The 19,040-nt window shown below is 46.3% G+C and overlaps 1 protein-coding gene across 14 annotated transcripts in view; it reads right to left on the bottom strand.

Annotated features, from left to right (window-relative positions):
* The window catches only part of FAM193B (family with sequence similarity 193, member B), a 30,802-nt gene extending 11,837 nt beyond the window's left edge, over nucleotides 1-18,965 (bottom strand). For 4 of the 14 annotated variants that reach the window (XM_010846527.1, XM_010846534.1, XM_010846528.1 and 1 more), the window contains exons 1-4: nucleotides 18,669-18,965; nucleotides 4,596-4,838; nucleotides 3,578-3,809; nucleotides 2,094-2,481 (exon numbers count right to left, since the gene is read on the bottom strand). In XM_010846527.1, the coding sequence (XP_010844829.1) occupies nucleotides 2,094-2,481; nucleotides 3,578-3,809; nucleotides 4,596-4,838; nucleotides 18,669-18,878 (1,073 nt within the window). In that variant the 5' untranslated portion in view covers nucleotides 18,879-18,965. The other 10 variants (XM_010846531.1, XM_010846540.1, XM_010846532.1 and 7 more) reach the window with 10 other exon arrangements.
* Between the last annotated feature and the right edge of the window lie 75 nt (nucleotides 18,966-19,040).

The following is a 19,040-nucleotide window of genomic DNA, read 5'->3' as shown; positions in this document are numbered from 1 at the left end:
TGACGGTCTATTTACCCATCTGTCTTCCAGACCAAAGTGTGCATTCCCTGAAGATATGGACTATGCCACTTTTTTTTTTTTTATGCCACTTCTATTTTTGGGTCCCAGTGTGTACACAAGCCTATCCACAGTAAGTGCTCAGGAAGTAGGTGTCTGAACAGATTAGTGGGCTGATGGTTCCTTGGAACATCCAAAGGAGGCCGACGTCCTTTCCTTCTCTACGGTTCCCCCCACCCTGACACTGTGGGTTTGTTTTTGGCCATACCATGTGGCTTCTGGGATATTAGTTTCCTGACCAGGGATTGAATCCGGGCCCCTGACAGTGGACGTGACAGTGGACCATGCTCAAAGGTCCTTCTGATTGAGATCGCACCACTGCACAGAGCTGCCTTAGCCATGTCTTGAGGTTAGGAGAGCAAATGTGCCTTGTGGGCCATATTTTGAGCTACTGTTTGTGCCAGGTATTGTACACAGCAAATCATTTCTAACAATCCCCAAATCCTGCAAAACAGGTTTTGCCATCCCCACGCTGCAACAGAAGAGACCAAGGCTCAGGGTGCTTCACCGTTTTGCCCAAGGAGCAGCTAGGACTCACCCTCCCACTGCACTGCTCTGCTCTGCCTCTGGACTTCAGGAAGCATCTTGTAATATGGACTAATTTCCCAGGGTAAGGAAAGGTCTGAAAGGTCCCAGAATTCGTGCTAGAAGAGTCAGAGTCCTGGGTTGGCCATCAGCAGTGGGAGTGCTCCAGGGCTGATGCCAAAGGGTGCCAGGAGGAAGGGTGGGACAAGAACAGCCAAGGAGGTTCCCTGGGGCAGGAATCATTATCAAAGTGCTTAGAGGACTTTCCTGGTGGCCCAGTGGTTAAGACTTCCCACTTCCACTACAGGGGGCATGGATTCAATCCCAGGTTGGGAACTAAGATCCTGCATATTGGGTGGTGCAAAATAAAAAGGTGCTTAGAGAAGCTTAACCCCAACTGACCATTATTCATCTACTGTATTAGCAGTTAAAAATTCCTAGTGCTTTAATACTGGTGGTTACATCAATTTGGAGACCCCTTTGGAAAGCAATTTTTCAATATGTATTAAGAGCCTTTCTCAATAAAATAAAAGCAAAAAATCCCTCATATCATTTAAACTGAGAACTTTTTTCACTGACAGATCTATTCCAAGGAGAAAAATCCAAAAGAGTGAAAAGCTTTAGGCAAAGATGTTATTTATGTTAAAATGCTATATGCCATGCTGGGATGACCTAAATGTTCAGCAACTGGAGAACAGCAAAGAATTTCCCAGCCTTTAAAGCTGAGGTTCAGAAGCCATGTGGGAACCTAACAGCACTAAGTGAAACCAGACAACGAAAAACCACACAGACACCACCACTACCACAAGGGAAAGCTACTCAAGAGAAAAGTGCCAGGAGTGCTGTATCGGGGTGGTGGGGTTTTAGAGGCAAATAGAAACACATCATCAACACACATCTGATTTATAAAAGACAGATCTTCTCCAAAGAACTGTATCTTTCAAATATATATTAAAACAAACTTTCTCAGTACTTAAGAGTTAATTCTAGGAATCTACTTTAAGGACAGAACTCCTGACATTTGAGTGTAAGGATGCTTATTACAGTCTACAAAAAAATCTACAAATGCCTGAATATCCAGGAATAGGGTAATGATAAAATAAATTATGCCACAGCTGTACAATAAAACATGTGCCCACTGAAAAAGTTTTTGAAGAATTTTAACTAGGGAAATGATGATGGTATAATGTTAAAAAGTAACCACACAAAAATAATACAGAATGTGGACCTCATTTTGTTATGGATATATAGAAACGTCAAAAAAAGAAAACATATTGTGGTGTTAAAGTTTATCTTTAGGTTGCCAGGAATTTTTTTCTTCTTTCATGTATTTAAAATTTTCATACATTTATAAATTTTCCCAAGTTTAAAAAAAATTAACATATTCCTTTCATATCTGGAAAGACTATAGAAAAAACATAAACAGAGTATACCCTTTAATTTCCACCCCAAAGTTTTCCCCAAACTCTTAAGTTCAAGTCGTCAGGGAGTTTGCTCTTTGTGCCACTCACCTGTGAGTGCTAGGGAGCTGCTGAGAGCTGGGTGGTGGGAGGAGGGGCCCGCTGCAGTGCCCGCTGCAGTGACCACTACAGGGGTGGCTGCAACCCGAGAATGGAGGAGGCATCTTCAGGAGCGGCATGCTGGTGGAGGGAAGGTGGGGGCTCTGACATGGCCCTGGGGTGTGGGGGGCAGCAGCCACGGCAACAGGGCATTCTGAAACCTGGGCAGGGAAATGCACTGCTGGGGTGGTGGGCAGCAGGTGCGGGTGGGGTGGTGAGCCAAAGGATCCGGGGTGAGATGGGATCAGCGGCGCTGGTTGGGGGTGGTGGCCGGTGGGGCTGTTAGGTGGAGCAGTGAGGTCTGAGTGCCGGTGGTGCTCCGAGATGGGGAAAACCTCACCTGTGGGCGGATGGGGGAGAGAGGTGTCAGAGTGGGAGCCCAGATCCTGGGAAGGAGGCCCAAGGGCTCACTGCTACAGCAGCCTGCTTACTGTAACCAGAGGCAACATGCCTGGGCACAGTCTCTCAGCATGGTAGACCCATGAGCTCTTGGAAAAGCCTAGCGGTACCTTAGGTTGGAGAGATTTCTCTGCAGGCAGCAGCTGGACAGGCTGAAGATGGCCAGGCCTGAGGGAGAAGGCACCAGGAAGGCCAGTCCCATGCAAGGTCATAAAACTTTTTCTGGGCATAAACAGGGGTTGTATGTTCTATCTTTGAGTGCTTCTCTAGGACCTGTCTGACAAGGCTCTGCTTCTGGGCCATGTGCATCAAGGCAGCTAGGATATGCCAGACTTTTGGGCGGCCCCAAATTTCAGAGGACAAGTGGGAAAGCACTTTGACGACTCTCTCTGGCTCATGCACCAAAATAACTGGAATTATGTATCGCTCCACTCACAATTCTGGGGGTAGCACCCCTTTGAAGAACTCAGGTCCTCCATTTAAAAGTAGACAGTAATTCATATTTAGCAAGTACAGCAATAACTCAAGATTTTTTCTTTGGGTTGCTAAGCATTATCCCAGGGTCTAAAAAAGGCTTACACAGCTGCATAACTGGCTAATAATCAATGCAGCTCACACTGCCAATCTCGTGTGGATGCAAGTGCAGTGCTTTTATAAAAGCACCCATCCCTTGGATGGAGAAGAGGAGATACTCAGGCCCTCTGTGCTGCTGCAGCAGTCAGGTGACCTGAGTTCTAATTCCGTAAAGGCCCTTGCAGACTTCACTTTCTCTTCAGCCAATGCTTACCAGGTCCCCTCTTGGATCCAATGGGAACAATTATCAGAGCCAATGCCAGCAGTATTTTTCGAGTTCAGAATCTTGGGGAAAGGATTCCTACCAAGATAGTCAAGGGCTAGATTCCCTACTTGGCTTCCACCAGAACAGCTCCACTTTTATTTATTTTAATAACCTATCTGATTTGTTTGAACAAAATGGTTATGAAAACACAACTCTCTCCATTTATGGAGAGAGCTCTCTTCTGAGCTTGGAGACTCACCAGGGATTGTAGGAGGGCTCCCAAGTGAGCCACCTGGCATGACCCCACTGGAGTGCGGGGAGTTCCAGAGGCCCGAGAGCTTATGTGCTGACAGGAACGAACTAGGATCCCAGTCCCCTGAGTTCCCATGGCAGGAGGAGGACGAGGAAGAGGACGATGAAGAGGAGGACGAAGAGGAATGAGAATCACCCCCACAAGACTGTGATTTGCAGGATGTGTGTGACAAGGAGATCTGGGGAAGAAAAAGGCTCATGGTAAAACAGTAAACATCAGGGCTGGCCCTCTGCTGCCTTGGCTTCCCCAGGGGCACCTCCCACCAACTGTGGGAATGGCCCAGTTCCCACAACTCCAGGTGCAAGGGCAAACATGGGCCAGGCCTTTGCCAAGAGGGGCTGCAGTGCTCCCTGTGAAGTGAAGTATGTGGATGTGATGAGAGATTCTGGTAGTGGCAGAGACTGCCTGTCAGCTGTGGCCTTTGGGGAGTCCTGAGAGCTGCCAAGGAGAGGAAAAAGGTCTTTAAGTCAGGAGTCCTGAAGCTGAACTGATTCTGGGTTAGAGAGAGGGACTGAGGGGAATGAAAAATGAGGAGTCTGACCTCTGTGATTCAGGAGATGGCAGTTAGATGGGGCATCTTGGAAGCCTTCTAACAGAGGCATTGCAGACCCTCAAACTGACCTTTGCCTTCCATGTCATACCGGTTGGTTTTTGAGCTGCCACAGAGCTGAAGGCAACACAGTCACAGGGAGGGTCAGGATCTCGATCTACCAGTGCCTCCAAGCCGGCCATCACACGGTGCACTGTCCTTGGGGGCTGGTGGGCTGCCTGAAACCTCTCTTTTCTTCCCCCAAATGTGGGCCACAAGCTGCTAATGCTGTATGGTGCAGCCTCTTTGGCACCTGGGCGAAGGTGCTGCCTGAGGACAGCCACCTGAGCACAAGGCAGCCACAGCTCAACAGCCTGACTTCTCTGGGCAGGCAGCACTCCTGCATTCAGGGACCCCTTCTCAGCGGTTACCTACCGCCACTGCATGTTCTCGACCTGTCTGCCTTTCATCTTCCTCCATGCTCTTTCGGCAACTCTGGCAGACCCACAGAGGCATCTCGCCTAGGAGATTCTTGACGAGCTTTGGCATGAAGTCAGGGGGCAGCTTCTCACCCTGCAACACCAGTCCGTTCTGGGAAGGGCCTTCTTCCCAGCCTTTGCGTTCCCGGTGACACAGCAGGCAGCAAGTCTGCACAGACTGGCTGGTGGTAGGGGGAACCTGTCCAACAGACAGAAACAGGGTTTCCCAGAAGGGGAAAGGTTCTGCTTAGAAACAATATTAACAATACTGATGATATCACTTATTATGTGCCAGGCACTGGGTTAGGCACTTTATTTACCCAATTTTAGTTCTGGTAAACAGCTCTGCAAACTGTGTTATTATTCTCATCTTTTTTTTTTTTTTTGAAAAGAAGAAACATTTCAAGAAGAAGTCAAATAAGTTGCCCAAGGTTATAGAGGGAGTGAGTGGTTGAACCCTATAGAATTTGAACCCCAGTGAGGATGACTCCAAAGCTCATGCTCAAATGCCCTAGTGCCCCAAAGTCTCCAGATCCTGAAGGTTAATGAGTCGGCCCTTCCTGCTGTGGCATGTCTGGGAGAGGTCACAATTCTTGGGCTGTCTGTGAAGTCTACAGACCAATCCTCACCTGAAAGGAAAAAAAATGCTTTCAGTTAACGCAGTTTGGGAGACCATGTGGGATTCCCAAAGAGCTGCACAATTCCATTAGGATCACAGGAGCATTCTGGAAGAGCCAAAGAGTATCAACTCAGCTGAAAACCGAGCTGGAGGGTAAGGCAGATCCAGGGGCTTCTGAGAAGCAGGGAGGTGTGGTGAAAAACCCCTGGGCTTTAGGTGTCAGACTGACATGAATTCTAATCCCTCCCTGACCACAAATGAGCTGGGTGACCTTGAGCAAGTTATTTAACTTCTGATTTCCTACCTACTGCGCAGAGCTGTTATGAGGGGGGTGCATAAACAAGGAAAGTGCCTAGCCCTGTGCATGCCCATAGTACAGTCCCAGTATACAGTCATCATTATTATTATTTTTCCTTTTTCCTTCTAGGACAAAGCTGACCTAGAAATATAAGTCTATAGGTTTTCTGTCACACTGAGGGAGTGGCTTGAGAGACTGATTGTGTCTAATGACCCCATTAATGGCTTTCCTATATCCTGCAACTTTGCATTGTAGTCCCTTCTCACTCTGACAATCATGTCACTTTCTTTGGCCAACGAATGTCAGCAAACATGCTGCCAGCATGAGCTTGAAAAGTGTGTATGCATTTCTACTTGCTCCCTTGCATGGCTGGACTTGCTCGCTCCTGCACCTCTGCCATGCCACATAAGCATGACCAGGCTAGCTGCTGGAGGGATGTGAGAGACCTGTGGGGAAAACTGAGTCTTCCCAGCTGACTGGCCGGTAGATCAGATACATGAGTATAGCTGAGATCAGCCAAGTATGCCCCAATCAGCAGAAACACCCAGTCAACCAAGAGACTCATGACAAATAATAAATGGTATTGTCTTAAGCCACTAAGTTTTGGGGTGGTTTGTTGCACATAATAGTTAACTGATATACCTTCCAAACTTACCCACCACTAGGCAAAACATATTTGCAGAGGCCTAAGCAAAGGAATAATACAAGTATCACTTTCATCCTACCAATAAAATAAATGGCATCATCTTTTTCAAATAAAATCACCTTCTCACAATAAGTTGGCATCAGGGTATCCTTAAATTTGTAATGTTACAATTACACTGACCTGGGTCCCTGGTTTCTAGAAAAAGAAAGGAAACAGTAGTACCAGAAGCATGTGTGTTTGAGCCTGTGTGTGTGCGCTCAGTCGCCCAGTCGTGTCTGACTTTGCGACCCTGTGGACTGAAGCCCACCAGGCTCCTCTGTCCATGGAATTTTCCAGGCAAGAATACTGGAGTGGGTTGCCATTTCTTCCTCTAGGAGATCTTCCTGACCCAGGGACTGAACCACGTCTCTTGGGTCTCCTGCATCTCCTGCACTGACTGGCAGGGAGATTCTTTACCACTAGTGCCACCAGTAGCACACTGAAACATGTGGGGAATTACAAGGACCTTGGGAACAAATATCAGAGAGAAAGAAAAAGAAATCTTACATATGGAACTCGTGTGAGATGCTGCCTAAAGTCTGTGCCAAGGGGACAGTCCAGTGAGCAAGTCAGCTGCTTAGTGGCAGCTACAAAAGAAAACTGCATTCTAGAACCCATTTGTGGTGAGTATCTCATGGTAAGGGTGGAAGGCTGATAGAGAAGTTAAGGTAAAGGAGGCCTTTCTGAGACATGCACCCAGGAAACTTTCCATAGCTACAAGATGCCATAGTATTAATAACTCCAGGAGGAGGAGGTGAGCAAAGTGACTGTATTTTTTAGGCAAACACCAGGATGTGCAATTTTACTACAATGGAGCTTCATTTTCCAGTGTTAGGTTCGAGTTATTACAGAAGATGAAAATCTTGGGTGAGTAAAATAATTCTTGAAATTTTTAATGTGGCCTGTAAAGTACAGTATATATGGTTTTATAGGAACAACCAAGAACGCAAATGTACAATGTAAATGACAATGTGTAGCGTTATTTGCTGTTTTCTTTTAAAAGTGAAACAATTCTTATAAGGTAAATATGTGACCTGTGTGACTGTACTTGATCCTAAAGTACTTGTGGGAGGTGCTGGAGTATAGAAGAAACAATACTGGCTTTGGAATTAATCCTGGGCCTCCACCACTTACCAACTGTATAATGTTGTGCAAGTTCTACTTATTCTGTGCCTCCCCATCTATAAAATGGGATTAAGTTCTGACTTGTAGAGTTGGCTGTGAGCACTGTGATAAAGCACCTAGTCCACTGTCAGGCATATATGCTACTCAACATATGGCACTAATTATGAACATGATGGGAGCAATAGGAAAAAATATTTAAAATCAGGACTAGGGTTGAAAACATAGACTGTCCAGTCACTGTATTTTATGAGAGTGCAAGAGTCTCTCATATGTAATGAACTGAAGGTGACATTCAGGCATCTTAACCTCTGTCCTCACTCCACTATGTAATTCCTTAAGTTCCCCAAATACTCCTTGTGCTCTCCTATGTCACATCTTTGCTAAAGGGGATCCTCTGCCTAAACCCCTCTTTCTCCCCACATTTACCAATAGGTAGATGAGCAGGGCTTAAATAAAGCCCAGCCTAGATCTAATCTCACCCAAGCTTTCCTAGAGATTCCCTCTTACAATTCACCTCTCTTTCCCATTTCCATACCCCCACAGCACACTGGGCCTTGGTGACAAGATTTGTGCCTTCTACTACACTTATTTACCTGTATCTTCTGTCCCTTCTACTAGGTTGTGCTCCTAGAGGGCAACTACCAGGTCTGATTCTTGTCTGGATCCCTCATGGTACACCACAGGGCATAGGCTCAGTTGGGCATATGGTGGCTAAGTCAGATTTGTTAAGTATCCCCATGGCAATACAGCTGGCAGGCAGTTTGGTGAGACACTGCTTGAAATTGTTGTTTCCCATAGTAAAAGGCCGTCTTCCCACCCTGGACCTCCAACCAAATGGTTCCAGTCGCAAGTGTGGAAGAGGGGAAGATTGTTGGAAGACTGTATTCCTCAAGGATTACAAGACTGCTTATTCATGGAAATAATGTGACTTTCCCTAGAGCTGAAATGGTACACATGATAAATAAGATTAGCCATCAAAGGAAGTCAATTTACAGGGCAGGCTGTCTTTCTAGTTAAAGGAAGAAACACAAGGCCTGGGAAGCTAATTAAGTACAAACTGAAGCAGGGATGATACCATCTATGTTGCATAAGGTTGCCCAGAGGATTAAGTGACATTAGAGATGCAAAGCACTTAGCTCAGAGGATCTATACAGGAGATGCTCAATCTACTATCTAGGCTCCTGGGCTGGTCTTTTTTTTTTTTTTTTTGGTCTGTTCTTAGTAAGTCTACACTGGAAACTAGCTTATCTACTGTCCTGAGTTTGGTATATTAGATTCTTTCTTTCTAGGCCCAGGAAGTTTTAGGGGGCCACCCTCAAAGTTGTCTTAACTCTAAGCCTTGGTGCCTACCTCTGGGTAAAATTCCCAATGGAGCCTGTGGACTGTTCTCTCTCATATTTTCATCTCTATTTTAATTGCCAGAGGGTACTGAGAACCCCAAGCCCTGGAGATATTATATACAGTTAATACTGTCAAATTTTTGCTTTGGCAGAAAAACTCTTGGTTTATAGTTTCTTTGACTGCAATCTCCTGCTACTTTCCAAATTCTTGGAAATCGTGACCTTGTATGCCCTGTAGTCAATTCAGGCTTTCAACTAGCTGCTCTCAAGCTGTACTTTTTAGCAGCTAGCACAATTTTACAGTAATCTCACATGAAGAACATGATCAATACATGTTTATCGAATGAATGAAAATTCCAACCATGTTTCTTCATCAGAAAGGCTGTTGGAACTGATTCTTCAACCCAGAGACCCTGGGCAACAACTAATTATTCCTTCTTATCTCAGGTTAAATTCATAGCCTCTCCAGATTCCAGTCTAGCCTTAGGTAAAAGATGGAGGAGCGAAAGGAAAGGTTGTAGAAGTTCTCTAAATTTGGGATCTGCTAAAAAAGCTCCAAGATAATTCTGCTTCGTTCTGTGGGCAAATGTCAAATCTCTGGACGTGGGGAGTTACTCACACAAGGTATCTGTGCTATAGGCATATCCCCAGAGCTCTCAAGGAGCCAGGACCCTAGACGGTGGCCACTCCCAGCCCAGGGGGCTGGCATGCACACCCAGTAAAACTAGTACCTGTGCCCTCATCTGACCAGGCCCGAGACTTTTCTGTTTTTGTCTGAGAAGAAGTATGCTAGGACTTTCTAGTTTTTCCTGGGGAAAAAAGAGATAAAGTCAAAGGAAGGGAAAGCCAATTTTTCAGGGAGCATTTTTACTTCAAAGAATGACTGACAAACTATGGTTATTCAAACTTGGGTATTGGTAGACATTTTCTCAGAAAATGAACAAAACAAGCCTATCATCTCCAAGGAAAACTATTTTGTTTCTGTGGTCAATGATAAAAATTCAAGTTTTAGGTGAAAATTAGAATTTTGAAAAAGCTGCATCCACAACCATGAGCTTGACAGCTTCCTAATACTTAAGAATTTACGATGAAATTGATGGTGATATTAACAAATGTTATTTTTTGATACTATAAAATGAAACAGGAAAATATCTGCAAGATCTATATAACTCAGTGAACCTATTTTTCCAAATGATCAAAGCATGATACCACAGAGTCATGCACTGGTATAAAGTCCACCCAAAGGGTTAGATGAACCAACAGATTTTAACATAAATGAGTATAAAGACTTTATTGATATGTTCTCAGATTCCATATTGCGAAGAATACCAACAATCATCTGAAAAGGCTATCAAAATACCTTTCTCTTTTCCAACTATGTACCTGTGTGAAGTTAAATTTTTTTAAAAACATAGTTCCATCAAAATAATGTACTGCCAACAGACTGAATACAGAAGCACATGTGTGTGCACGTACTCAGCTGTGTCTGACACTTTGCGATCCCATGGACTGTAGCCCACCAGGCTTTTCTAGCCATGGAATTTTCCAGGCAAGAAATACTGGAGTGGGTTGCTGTTTCCTTCTCCAGGGGATCTTCCTGATCAGGGACTGAACCCATGGCCCTTGTGTCTCCTGCATTAGCAAGTGGATTCTTTACTACAGGCACCACCTGGGAAGCCCCAGAAGCATGTAAAAGAATCTAAACTTTTCCTATTAAGATAGACATAAATTTGCAAAAGTGAAAACAAGACCATTTTTCTCACTTTTTGGGAAAATTGTTATCTCTAGTTTAAAAATCGTTATTTACGTTAATATGATAGATCTAATACTGTTATTCTGAAACGAGTGACCAAATATTTTTAAACTTTCTCAACTTTAATACTTAATTTGGTAAATTTCAATAGTTTAACCAACAAAAGCTCTTCTGTGTCCTCAAAAATTTTTAGAAATGTAGAAGGTTCCCAAGACCAAACCCTTTGAGAAGAGCTGATGTAAAGTATCTAACAGCGCCTGTCAGCCAGTGGGTGTGCTATAAGCAACAGTGACTATTAACAACCATATAGCAGTTCATGGTATATCTGAAGAGCTGTTTGGGGTCATGAGAAAATTTTGCACGACAGCCTTTCTGGCCACAGTTTGGGAATTACATGTCACTAGGCCAGATGGCTATCAAGGACCGCTCTTGAAGCTGGATCTAATTTCCAAAACCAAACCTGCTCTCATTTCTTTCATGGGTTCCTTTTATTCCCAAGAGTTAGTATGTTTATAGAGGATTCCCCCAAGACACAGTGCTGTATCTACCCAGGAGCCCTGTGACAGTTTCTAAATTCTATTCAGAAATGGCCCAACTCCAAAAGCCTCCTTGTCACCGAGGCAGGCAGACAACAACAGTTAAAATTCCCTTCCAAAAGCAGAGAAAGTGATTAGTTTCCCAGCCTAGAAAAACTTAGCCCAGTCATTACCACTCACTCTTCCATTCATCCACTCATTCCCTCATTCAACAAACATCCTCAGATCCTCTACCTGGTGCCAACCATTGTGCTAGGTGCTAGGAAACAAGAGTTCCTGCCTTAAGAACACATGCGTAAAACCAGGCAGGTTCATGCACAGGGTTGTCAATGCTCCCAAACTCCCAGGATGCCTCATATTCATTTTGGATAATCAGGCAGGAACACATATTAAAATAATATACAATTATAATCAGTAAACAAAATAATAAATATAAATTAAAAACAACCAATTAGGACATTGGGATTCTCTCCTTAAGGTTAAGCTTATATTGTGCCTTCTCACATATCTATCCATTGAAGATATTGGATATTCAATCTTCTATCGAAGATTTCTTTCCTTTACCTCCTCTTTCCTACCTTGGTCTCTTGTCATCTCTAGGCTCCTTTTTGGTGGAGCTTGCTACTCTCACTATGATACCTTTTGGCCCGTGGCATTCATAACGTGGCCCCAGCTGATCTCTCCATTCTTAACACCCTGAGCCATAGGTTCTATTTGTACTATTCCTCAGATACACCGTGCGCTATCAAACCTCAGCTTTGCTCCTCAGGAAATTCCTGCTCATCCTCTAAGATCTTGATCAAAGGTTGATGAAGCTTTTGCTGGACCAGGCTAAGCAGAATTCTTTTAGTACAGCGTCTATCGCATTGTGCCATAGACACATATCCTCTGTCCACTCCCAAACCCCTGTAGAATGGGAGCTCTTTGGGGGCAGGGAGTGGACCCTGGCCATTTAAATGAGTCCAGGAACTAGGCTTGGCTTGGACCTGGCACATAGCAGGCATTCACTGAATAAATACATGATGTTTAAGCCATCTGGCTTATGTCTCAGCTGCTCTACACAAAGGACAGGAACTAAAACATAGCCCAACTAGCCCAACATACTATGCTGAAAAGGCATGGCTGCGTCACTCCAGGTCACTAATGGGAAGGCATCAGGGCTAAGAATCTCAGACCATTCTAATGCTGGCCATCAGAGGTATAGTTAATTCTTAGGGAGCCAATACAACTACACCTCCATGCCCTGAGCTTTCACCCAAACTCCCACTCAGGCTGTTGGCTCAGGTCCTTCCAGGAGACAGGACAGTAGTTTCACAACATAAAGTCAGTTTGTGGAGAATTCTCTCCGGCTGTACAGGCTGAGTCAAGGATAGAGCAGTGAGTCTCTCTGACCCCAGTGGCCCTCTACCTGCAAAGGCTAGTTCACCTGTTGAACCTGTTTCCTGGGTGCAGTCAGTCATGGGAAGGCCTAAGCTCCTGCTTATTTACCTGGAATCTCAGGCAAACCTTATTACCGACTACTCTGTAATGGCAACAGAGTTCTCATGGATGAAGAGAATGACCTTTGAAGACAGACTGTTGAGTTCAAATCCAAGTTTTGCCATTTTCAGTATGATCTTGGATTATTACTGAATTTCTTTGAGCCTCAATTTCCTCATTTATGAAATGAGAATAAAACCATACTTCACAGAGTCGTGAGGACAGAAGGAAATAAATTATGTAAAGTACCTGGCCTGGGCCTGGCACACAGTAGGTGCTCAATACCCGTTAGTTTCTTTCCTCTTCTGTCCTGGAAGAAATGACAGGGAAACTTACTAAGTGAGACTTGCCCAATCCAAAGTTATTACTTGAAGCACAGGACAGAAGACTAGACAGATGACCTTCAAGGTCTCTTTAACCCCCCCAGTCCATGTTCTCTGGCTACAACTTCGTAATAAGAACCTTCAATATTTCTAGGCCCTTCTTTCTGCCTTAATTTCTCTATATCTATTCACTTCAGAATGGCAGGGGAAACCACAAAGGGAGCTGGATAGCTAAGAGTCTTGGGGAGGGAATAAAGGAGAGGTGGCCTATAGGACAGCACCATGTTCATCCATCTTGCACTTGGAAGGATGAGGGTGGGAACATGGGCACAGAACTGAAAGGTGCAAACACAGGGTCCTTCCGAGGACACAAGCATTCTTCTCCTCAGTTCTTTTCTGCTCTGCATATTCCACCACGAAGAACCAAGAACCACTCCTTTCCACAATATTCATTCCCTTTCCCCAATTCATCAAATGTATCTTCACTCACACTGTCCTCTTTGCCTCTTCCTATTGAGGCTCAGTTTGGGTATTACATTCCCTTAAGTCTACAGGCAAAATAAACTGTGCTTTGCTCTGTGTTAGGGGATGCCCTAACACTTTTTTTACATGTCTCCTAAACAGAGGTTATCACGTGTACTCCGATTGTCAAAATCTGTCTTCTCCATAGCACTGTGAGCTTTTCAAGGGCAGGGCCTGTATCCCATGAGTCACTGCATCCCAATTGTTCAGCAGAGATGGCAGCACATGTTTTGATACACAAAGAAAGATTAGCAGTTGGAGAATATGGACAAATGGCAAACTGGAAAAAGTTTGCTTTTTCTTTAAAAACTAAGGCTGCTTCTTCTTCTGCTTAGGGAAAAGCTCTTTCTCCAGGAAGCTCCATTCTTTAAAGAATACTCTAGGCCTCCATAGAGATCCCCATGGCATGCTCAGTTAAACAGTTCCCAGACCCAGCCACATATCAGAAATCATCTGAGGCAATTTAAGAACAGGTTCCTGGGCTCCAGACCCAGAGACTCTAGGTCTGGGATAGGGTCTAGCAAAGCACAGGGGATCTGATCATTAGTTAGGTTGGGGTGAGAGAGAGGTAGAATCAAGCAATCACAGTTGCTTCTTCTACTGAAAATTACTTCCTCCCACGCTCTCATTCACTTTGCCACATCTTTTGTTGACTCCTCATAGCCTATAGATTAAAGCCCAAACCTACTAAACTCTCCAGTCAGACTTCTCGCCACTCTCCATGAGTTGGGCAGTTCTGGACTCTGGGTCTTTGTCTACACTGCTTGCTTTGCCTAGACGCTTTGTCTCACCTTCTCTGGAGGACCTTCTACTTGACCTCGAAGCCTCAGCTCCAAGAAGCCTTTCTAGGCTATCACATCTGTGCATCCTCAAAACAAAGCACTATACTAATCATAGCTACTACATGTGTTCAGTGCTTGACATGCAGTGCCTGCTGAACCCTAGTTTGAGTCCAGTATCACTGTCATTTTATACACAGAAAACCAAACAAAAGGCTGAAAACACTTCTAAAGGTGTGTACCAGGATCTAGAATTTGACTCAACTTAGAGGAAGTGATGCTCCTCTAGCTTAACTGTAATTATTACATATATGTTCTTTAGACCAGGAGCCCCTGTGGGGAGAGACCATGTCTGATTCACTTCTATATTACCAGCTAGCCCAGGACCCAGCACAGACCAGGAGTCTATTAGTGTTGGTAGAATAAGTGAACAGCAGGTTAGGTGAGAGGAAGGCTGGGCATAGTGCGTGTGTAACGGGCCTGAATGAATGAGTGAATGCCAGCCTGGCCTAGCAGTGCAGGCACGAAGAATAAGGTGCCAGAAACCTAACGTTTCTTTTAACAGCCACTCATTGAACACATAAGAACCATGTGCAATAAATACTCCAGAAATGAATTAAAAACATAGCCCAAGCTCACAAAATTCTAGGCTTAGTAAGTGAAGGTATTAGGATATTAATTGTACATCTAACATATATTAAACTTAATAGTTCTGGGAAATTTTAAGGAAATTTAAAATTTTAGGAAGTATGTTTTAATTTTCAAAGGTCTTTTGGCATTTCTACATAGTGAAGCTCTATTGGTTTACAAAGGACCAGAGGTGACAGGGATCTCTACTCAGCATTATTTCCTCCTACCTGCATTTAAAATGGCTAGGTGGGCAGTAGAGGGATTATCTCGTTCATCTGTGTGCTCTGAATAAAGGCCTTGGCACAGAGGTTGTTAATACCTGCTGAGTGGATTCAATATAATGAGATGATTTTAATAAAGATACTGTCATCTGCTCCTGTCCCATGAGGGAGTAGGTTTAACTCTGAGCAGTGGTGGAGCCAGGTCTCTAGAGTTCCTCTAAACTAGGCTGGGCAAAGTCCCACGGGAAGCTGCAGAGGAGAGACAGGAAGGACAGGATGCGTTCAACCCCCACCAACGCCAGTTTATAGTCTAGCGAGTCTCCTGGGGGTTTACTGAGTGAGTGTGCACCTGGACTGCAAGCTGAGTGGCCCAAGAGAACTAGAAACAGCCAGCGGAGCCGGCAGGTGAGAACACACAGGCTTTGGATGGCCAAATGGCTCCTGCCACATGCCATATCCAATTCTAGCTCTGGCATGAGGAGCACTAGATGCTATGCAGGCTGCTCCACATTCTCTTGTGAAGCTGCGTAAGCCTTAAAGACGGGAAGAAACATGCCTGGAGTAACAAAGCCAGGAGACTGAGCAGGAAGCTCACCCCAAGTCTGTAAGATTCAATACTATGTCTCTCTGCCTCCTTCAACTGCTTTGTAATTCGTCCCCCACTCCCGCCACCTTCACCAAGAAGCCTATAACTATTTTAGTCTTCTCGTGGGGAAAACAAACAAACGAGGATTTGGGTTTTTAGTGAATGCATCAATGTTGTTTAGGGGCCTAAACAATTAGAAGAAAGGGCTTTTGGGATTCCAATTAAGCTCAAGGTCTTGCATTTAAATATGAAAATAAGCAAAGGAGATTGGATGGAACCAGAGAGGCCTATGAGCCTTAACTCAGAGAAAGCAATGCTCTTCTAGCCTTACCATGACTACTATATACATGTTCTCTCGACCAAATGAGCCCCTTGTGAGGAGGGTCCACAGTTGATTCACTTCTGTATACCAGCTAGCCCAGGGCCTGGCACAGATCAGGTGTCCTTCATATGATGAAGAGGGCAGACACTTCCCAGAGACTGCAGATGACTAACTTCTGGAAACGTGGGCCTAGCAGTACCAGATTTTTAGCAGCAGATGGCACAAATCCAGTTTTGTGGGAAATTGATTTTTAAAAATACTGGCTCAAATGAAAACAAAAAAAGAAACAAAACATGTGACTTGGGGCATTAAACCCTGTGTGTAGACTGAAAGTGATCCCATTCTCCAGCTTTGGCTTCAGTGTGGCATTCGACACTGACTTTCACCTTACTCACCCACTCTAAGTGCTTGAGACAGGGGGCTAAGTGGTGGTGGGAGCCAGAGGTCCTCGCCAAAGGTACGCCTGCGGGCAGAGCAAGCACTGACCCCAATTCTTTCAGCAGGAGCTTTTCACCAAGGCACAAAGGTCTGCTTCTGGCACCCAGAACCCCCTTCCCCAGCAAAAACAGGGCTCAGTCAGAAGTTTGTTCGTTTGTTTCACCTATTTCAGCTAGAGTTAAAAAAATAGTCTTGCTAAATACCCCACAGTACATAAGAAGGTACTTTATGGGGTGGTGGTAGGTGTACCTATAGTAGGAGTTATTTGGGTAAATGTTTAGTTTCTCTGAGTCTCTGTTTCTTTGTCTGAAAAATGGGATTAATAGTATTTATATCTTCATTCACTAGAATTTATCAATCACCAGGCTTAGTGGTACAATAGTGACTGACTTGGTTCCTACACTTTAAAGAGTTTACAAAGCAAAAGCAGACTAATAATTATATCAATGGTTAACTCATCACATTCCCGCTAAATGCTGAGGAGAACACAGGGGTGCCAAGAAGGTATTTAAAATGCCTAGCGTGAATAAATGAATTAACTGAAAGGTTAAGCAGTGGAAGAGGTAGGAATCTATCATGTTAAAACTGTGACCTAAATAAAAACCAAATGGTTATGCCATCAACCAAACTTTCTGGCCATGAATACTATAGGCTGGTTAAGTGGCAGGGGACCCTGAATGGTAAACAAAAGACAACAGCTCCCTGACCCTCCCTTCCCCTACCTTCCTCTTCTGGAGAACAGCACTCCCAGGGGCCCAGAGAAGGCTAGAGGGGGAAACAGCTTCAGGGTGGGAAGTTAAACTAGGCAAGGGTGGGGTCCAACTTGAGTTCTCAACTTGAGGAGTCCTTTGGAAACAGTCTCAGCCCAGGGTAGGGGATGGGGATGAAGTGGGGGCTTCTCACACTCAGTAAGTGGTGACATCTTCATTAATTAAAAATCTTACTATGATCTGAGACACAAAGGAGACAGTATAAAAACTGGGTTACAGTAATTTCAGGTTCTCAACGGATTCATTCTCTCTCATTCACCTAATTATTCCTACTCTGTGTCAGCAAGGCCCAGGGCTACGTGTGGAGGGCTGGGGACAGACAGCATGATTTGTGCCCCTGCGGAGTTCACAGTTCAGTGGGGGGAACAGACACATCAACAGACTATGTCATTGTAGAATGGGGAGTGCTATCAGAGAAGAGCACGGGGGCTTTGGGACAGAGGGGCACCTCACACAGCTGGGGAGGTCAGGAAAGGCTTTCTGGGAATGGTACCCCAAACAGCGTCCCCACTCACATGCACAATTCCAGAGATTCTACTAGAAGGCTGTCAAGAGCCATGCCTTCTGGCTGCACCAGCCTCCCAGAGTCCCCTGCTGCCCGATGCAGTGTCTGCAGAGCCAAACGCATCTTCCGCCACGCCTCATCCTCATCCGGCGCTGCATCCGACCCTCCAAGACTCCTGCAGGAGCCTGCCTTCCTCGGCAGACTCATCCAAAAAACCAACTCAAAACTCTTTTGTCAGAGCAAGCTTAGGGCGAGCCACCCAGCCCCAGGTGCCACAACCCTCCCAGAGCAACTGTGGCTCATGCCACCCCAGCTTCGCAGTGAACACTGGCAGGGTACCTCCTATTATCTCCTTTGCTCAAAAGAAAGTGACCTTCTTCCAGGTGGCAAGCTGGAAGCCTTGGAGAGTCCTCCTACTGCTCACTTTCAGCAGGACTCGCCAAACCCAGGGATCTGAGGGTTTGGGTGGGCTGCCTCGTGGGTCAGGGGTATAGTGGGGAGAAAGAGCAGGCTTTGCTGGGTTTCCAACTCAGCACAGAAGCCCCACCAAATAAGTCTTCTAGGCAGCCTGGCTGTTTGCTTCAACTGCTCAGCTGGGCAAGGCGGGGCGGGGTTGGGGGGGACGCCCTGGAGACAGATGCTGGGGGCACAGCTGCTGAGAGAGCAGCGAGGGGAAGGGGTGGAGCTGCTCCCGAGGGGGTGGAGAGGAACAGGCTGCAGCCTTCCAGGGCCCACAGCCCCGACGTGGCCTGTGGGTGGGTGGGGAGCAGGTGGGCCCAGGGAAGGTGAAGGGCACAGAGCTAAGCTGTGGCCTTAAAACTGGAGAGCCGTCCTAGTGGGTGTGCGGCCAGAATGTATCCCGGAGGCGGCGGGAGAGGGCAGAGAGGCTGGTCTCACTCAGAACCGGACGGGCCGTGCCTCGGCTTTGGACCAAAGGGTCCAGGCTCACTCCCGCCTTGGGGGAGAAAGCCTCAGCTCTGGCCCTCAGGGTTAAGGTTCTGGTCCCAGCCGGGAATGGTCCATCCCCAAGCCCGTCCCAGCCCCACTCCGGGGAGGTGAAAGAACCCGAGCAGGCAGACTCGCTTCGCTCGCTCCTACCTGGGGACCAGGCGCCAGCTTGGGCTCGTCCTCCTCCCTGGGGTCGTCGCGGTAGGGCTCCGCCGGCGCCTCCGGGGGCCCTGCACCCGCTCCCGCTTCCAGGCTCGGCGGCGGTGGGGGCTCCGGCGCCTGGGGCTTCTGCGGCCCCGTGGCCCGCGCCCGCTCGCGCCGGCCCGCGCCGCCGCTCGGCCTGCTCCGCCTCCGAGTCATGCTGCTTCTCGCGCCGCTCCCTTGCTCCACTCGCGCCGCCGCCGCCGCTCCCCACACAGGACAACAGCCAATATGGCGGCGCCCGGCTCCCCCTCCACCGCTGCCAGCAGGTCAGAGGGCACACGGAGTCCGCGCCGTCGCACTAGCCCCCGAGGCCGCCTG

The sequence above is a fragment of the Bison bison genome, unplaced genomic scaffold (assembly GCF_000754665.1).
Source record: "Bison bison bison isolate TAMUID 2011002044 unplaced genomic scaffold, Bison_UMD1.0 scf7180017864238, whole genome shotgun sequence".
NCBI classification, from domain to species: Eukaryota; Metazoa; Chordata; class Mammalia; order Artiodactyla; family Bovidae; genus Bison; species Bison bison.
This window is presented reverse-complemented; position numbering and strand designations above follow the sequence as displayed.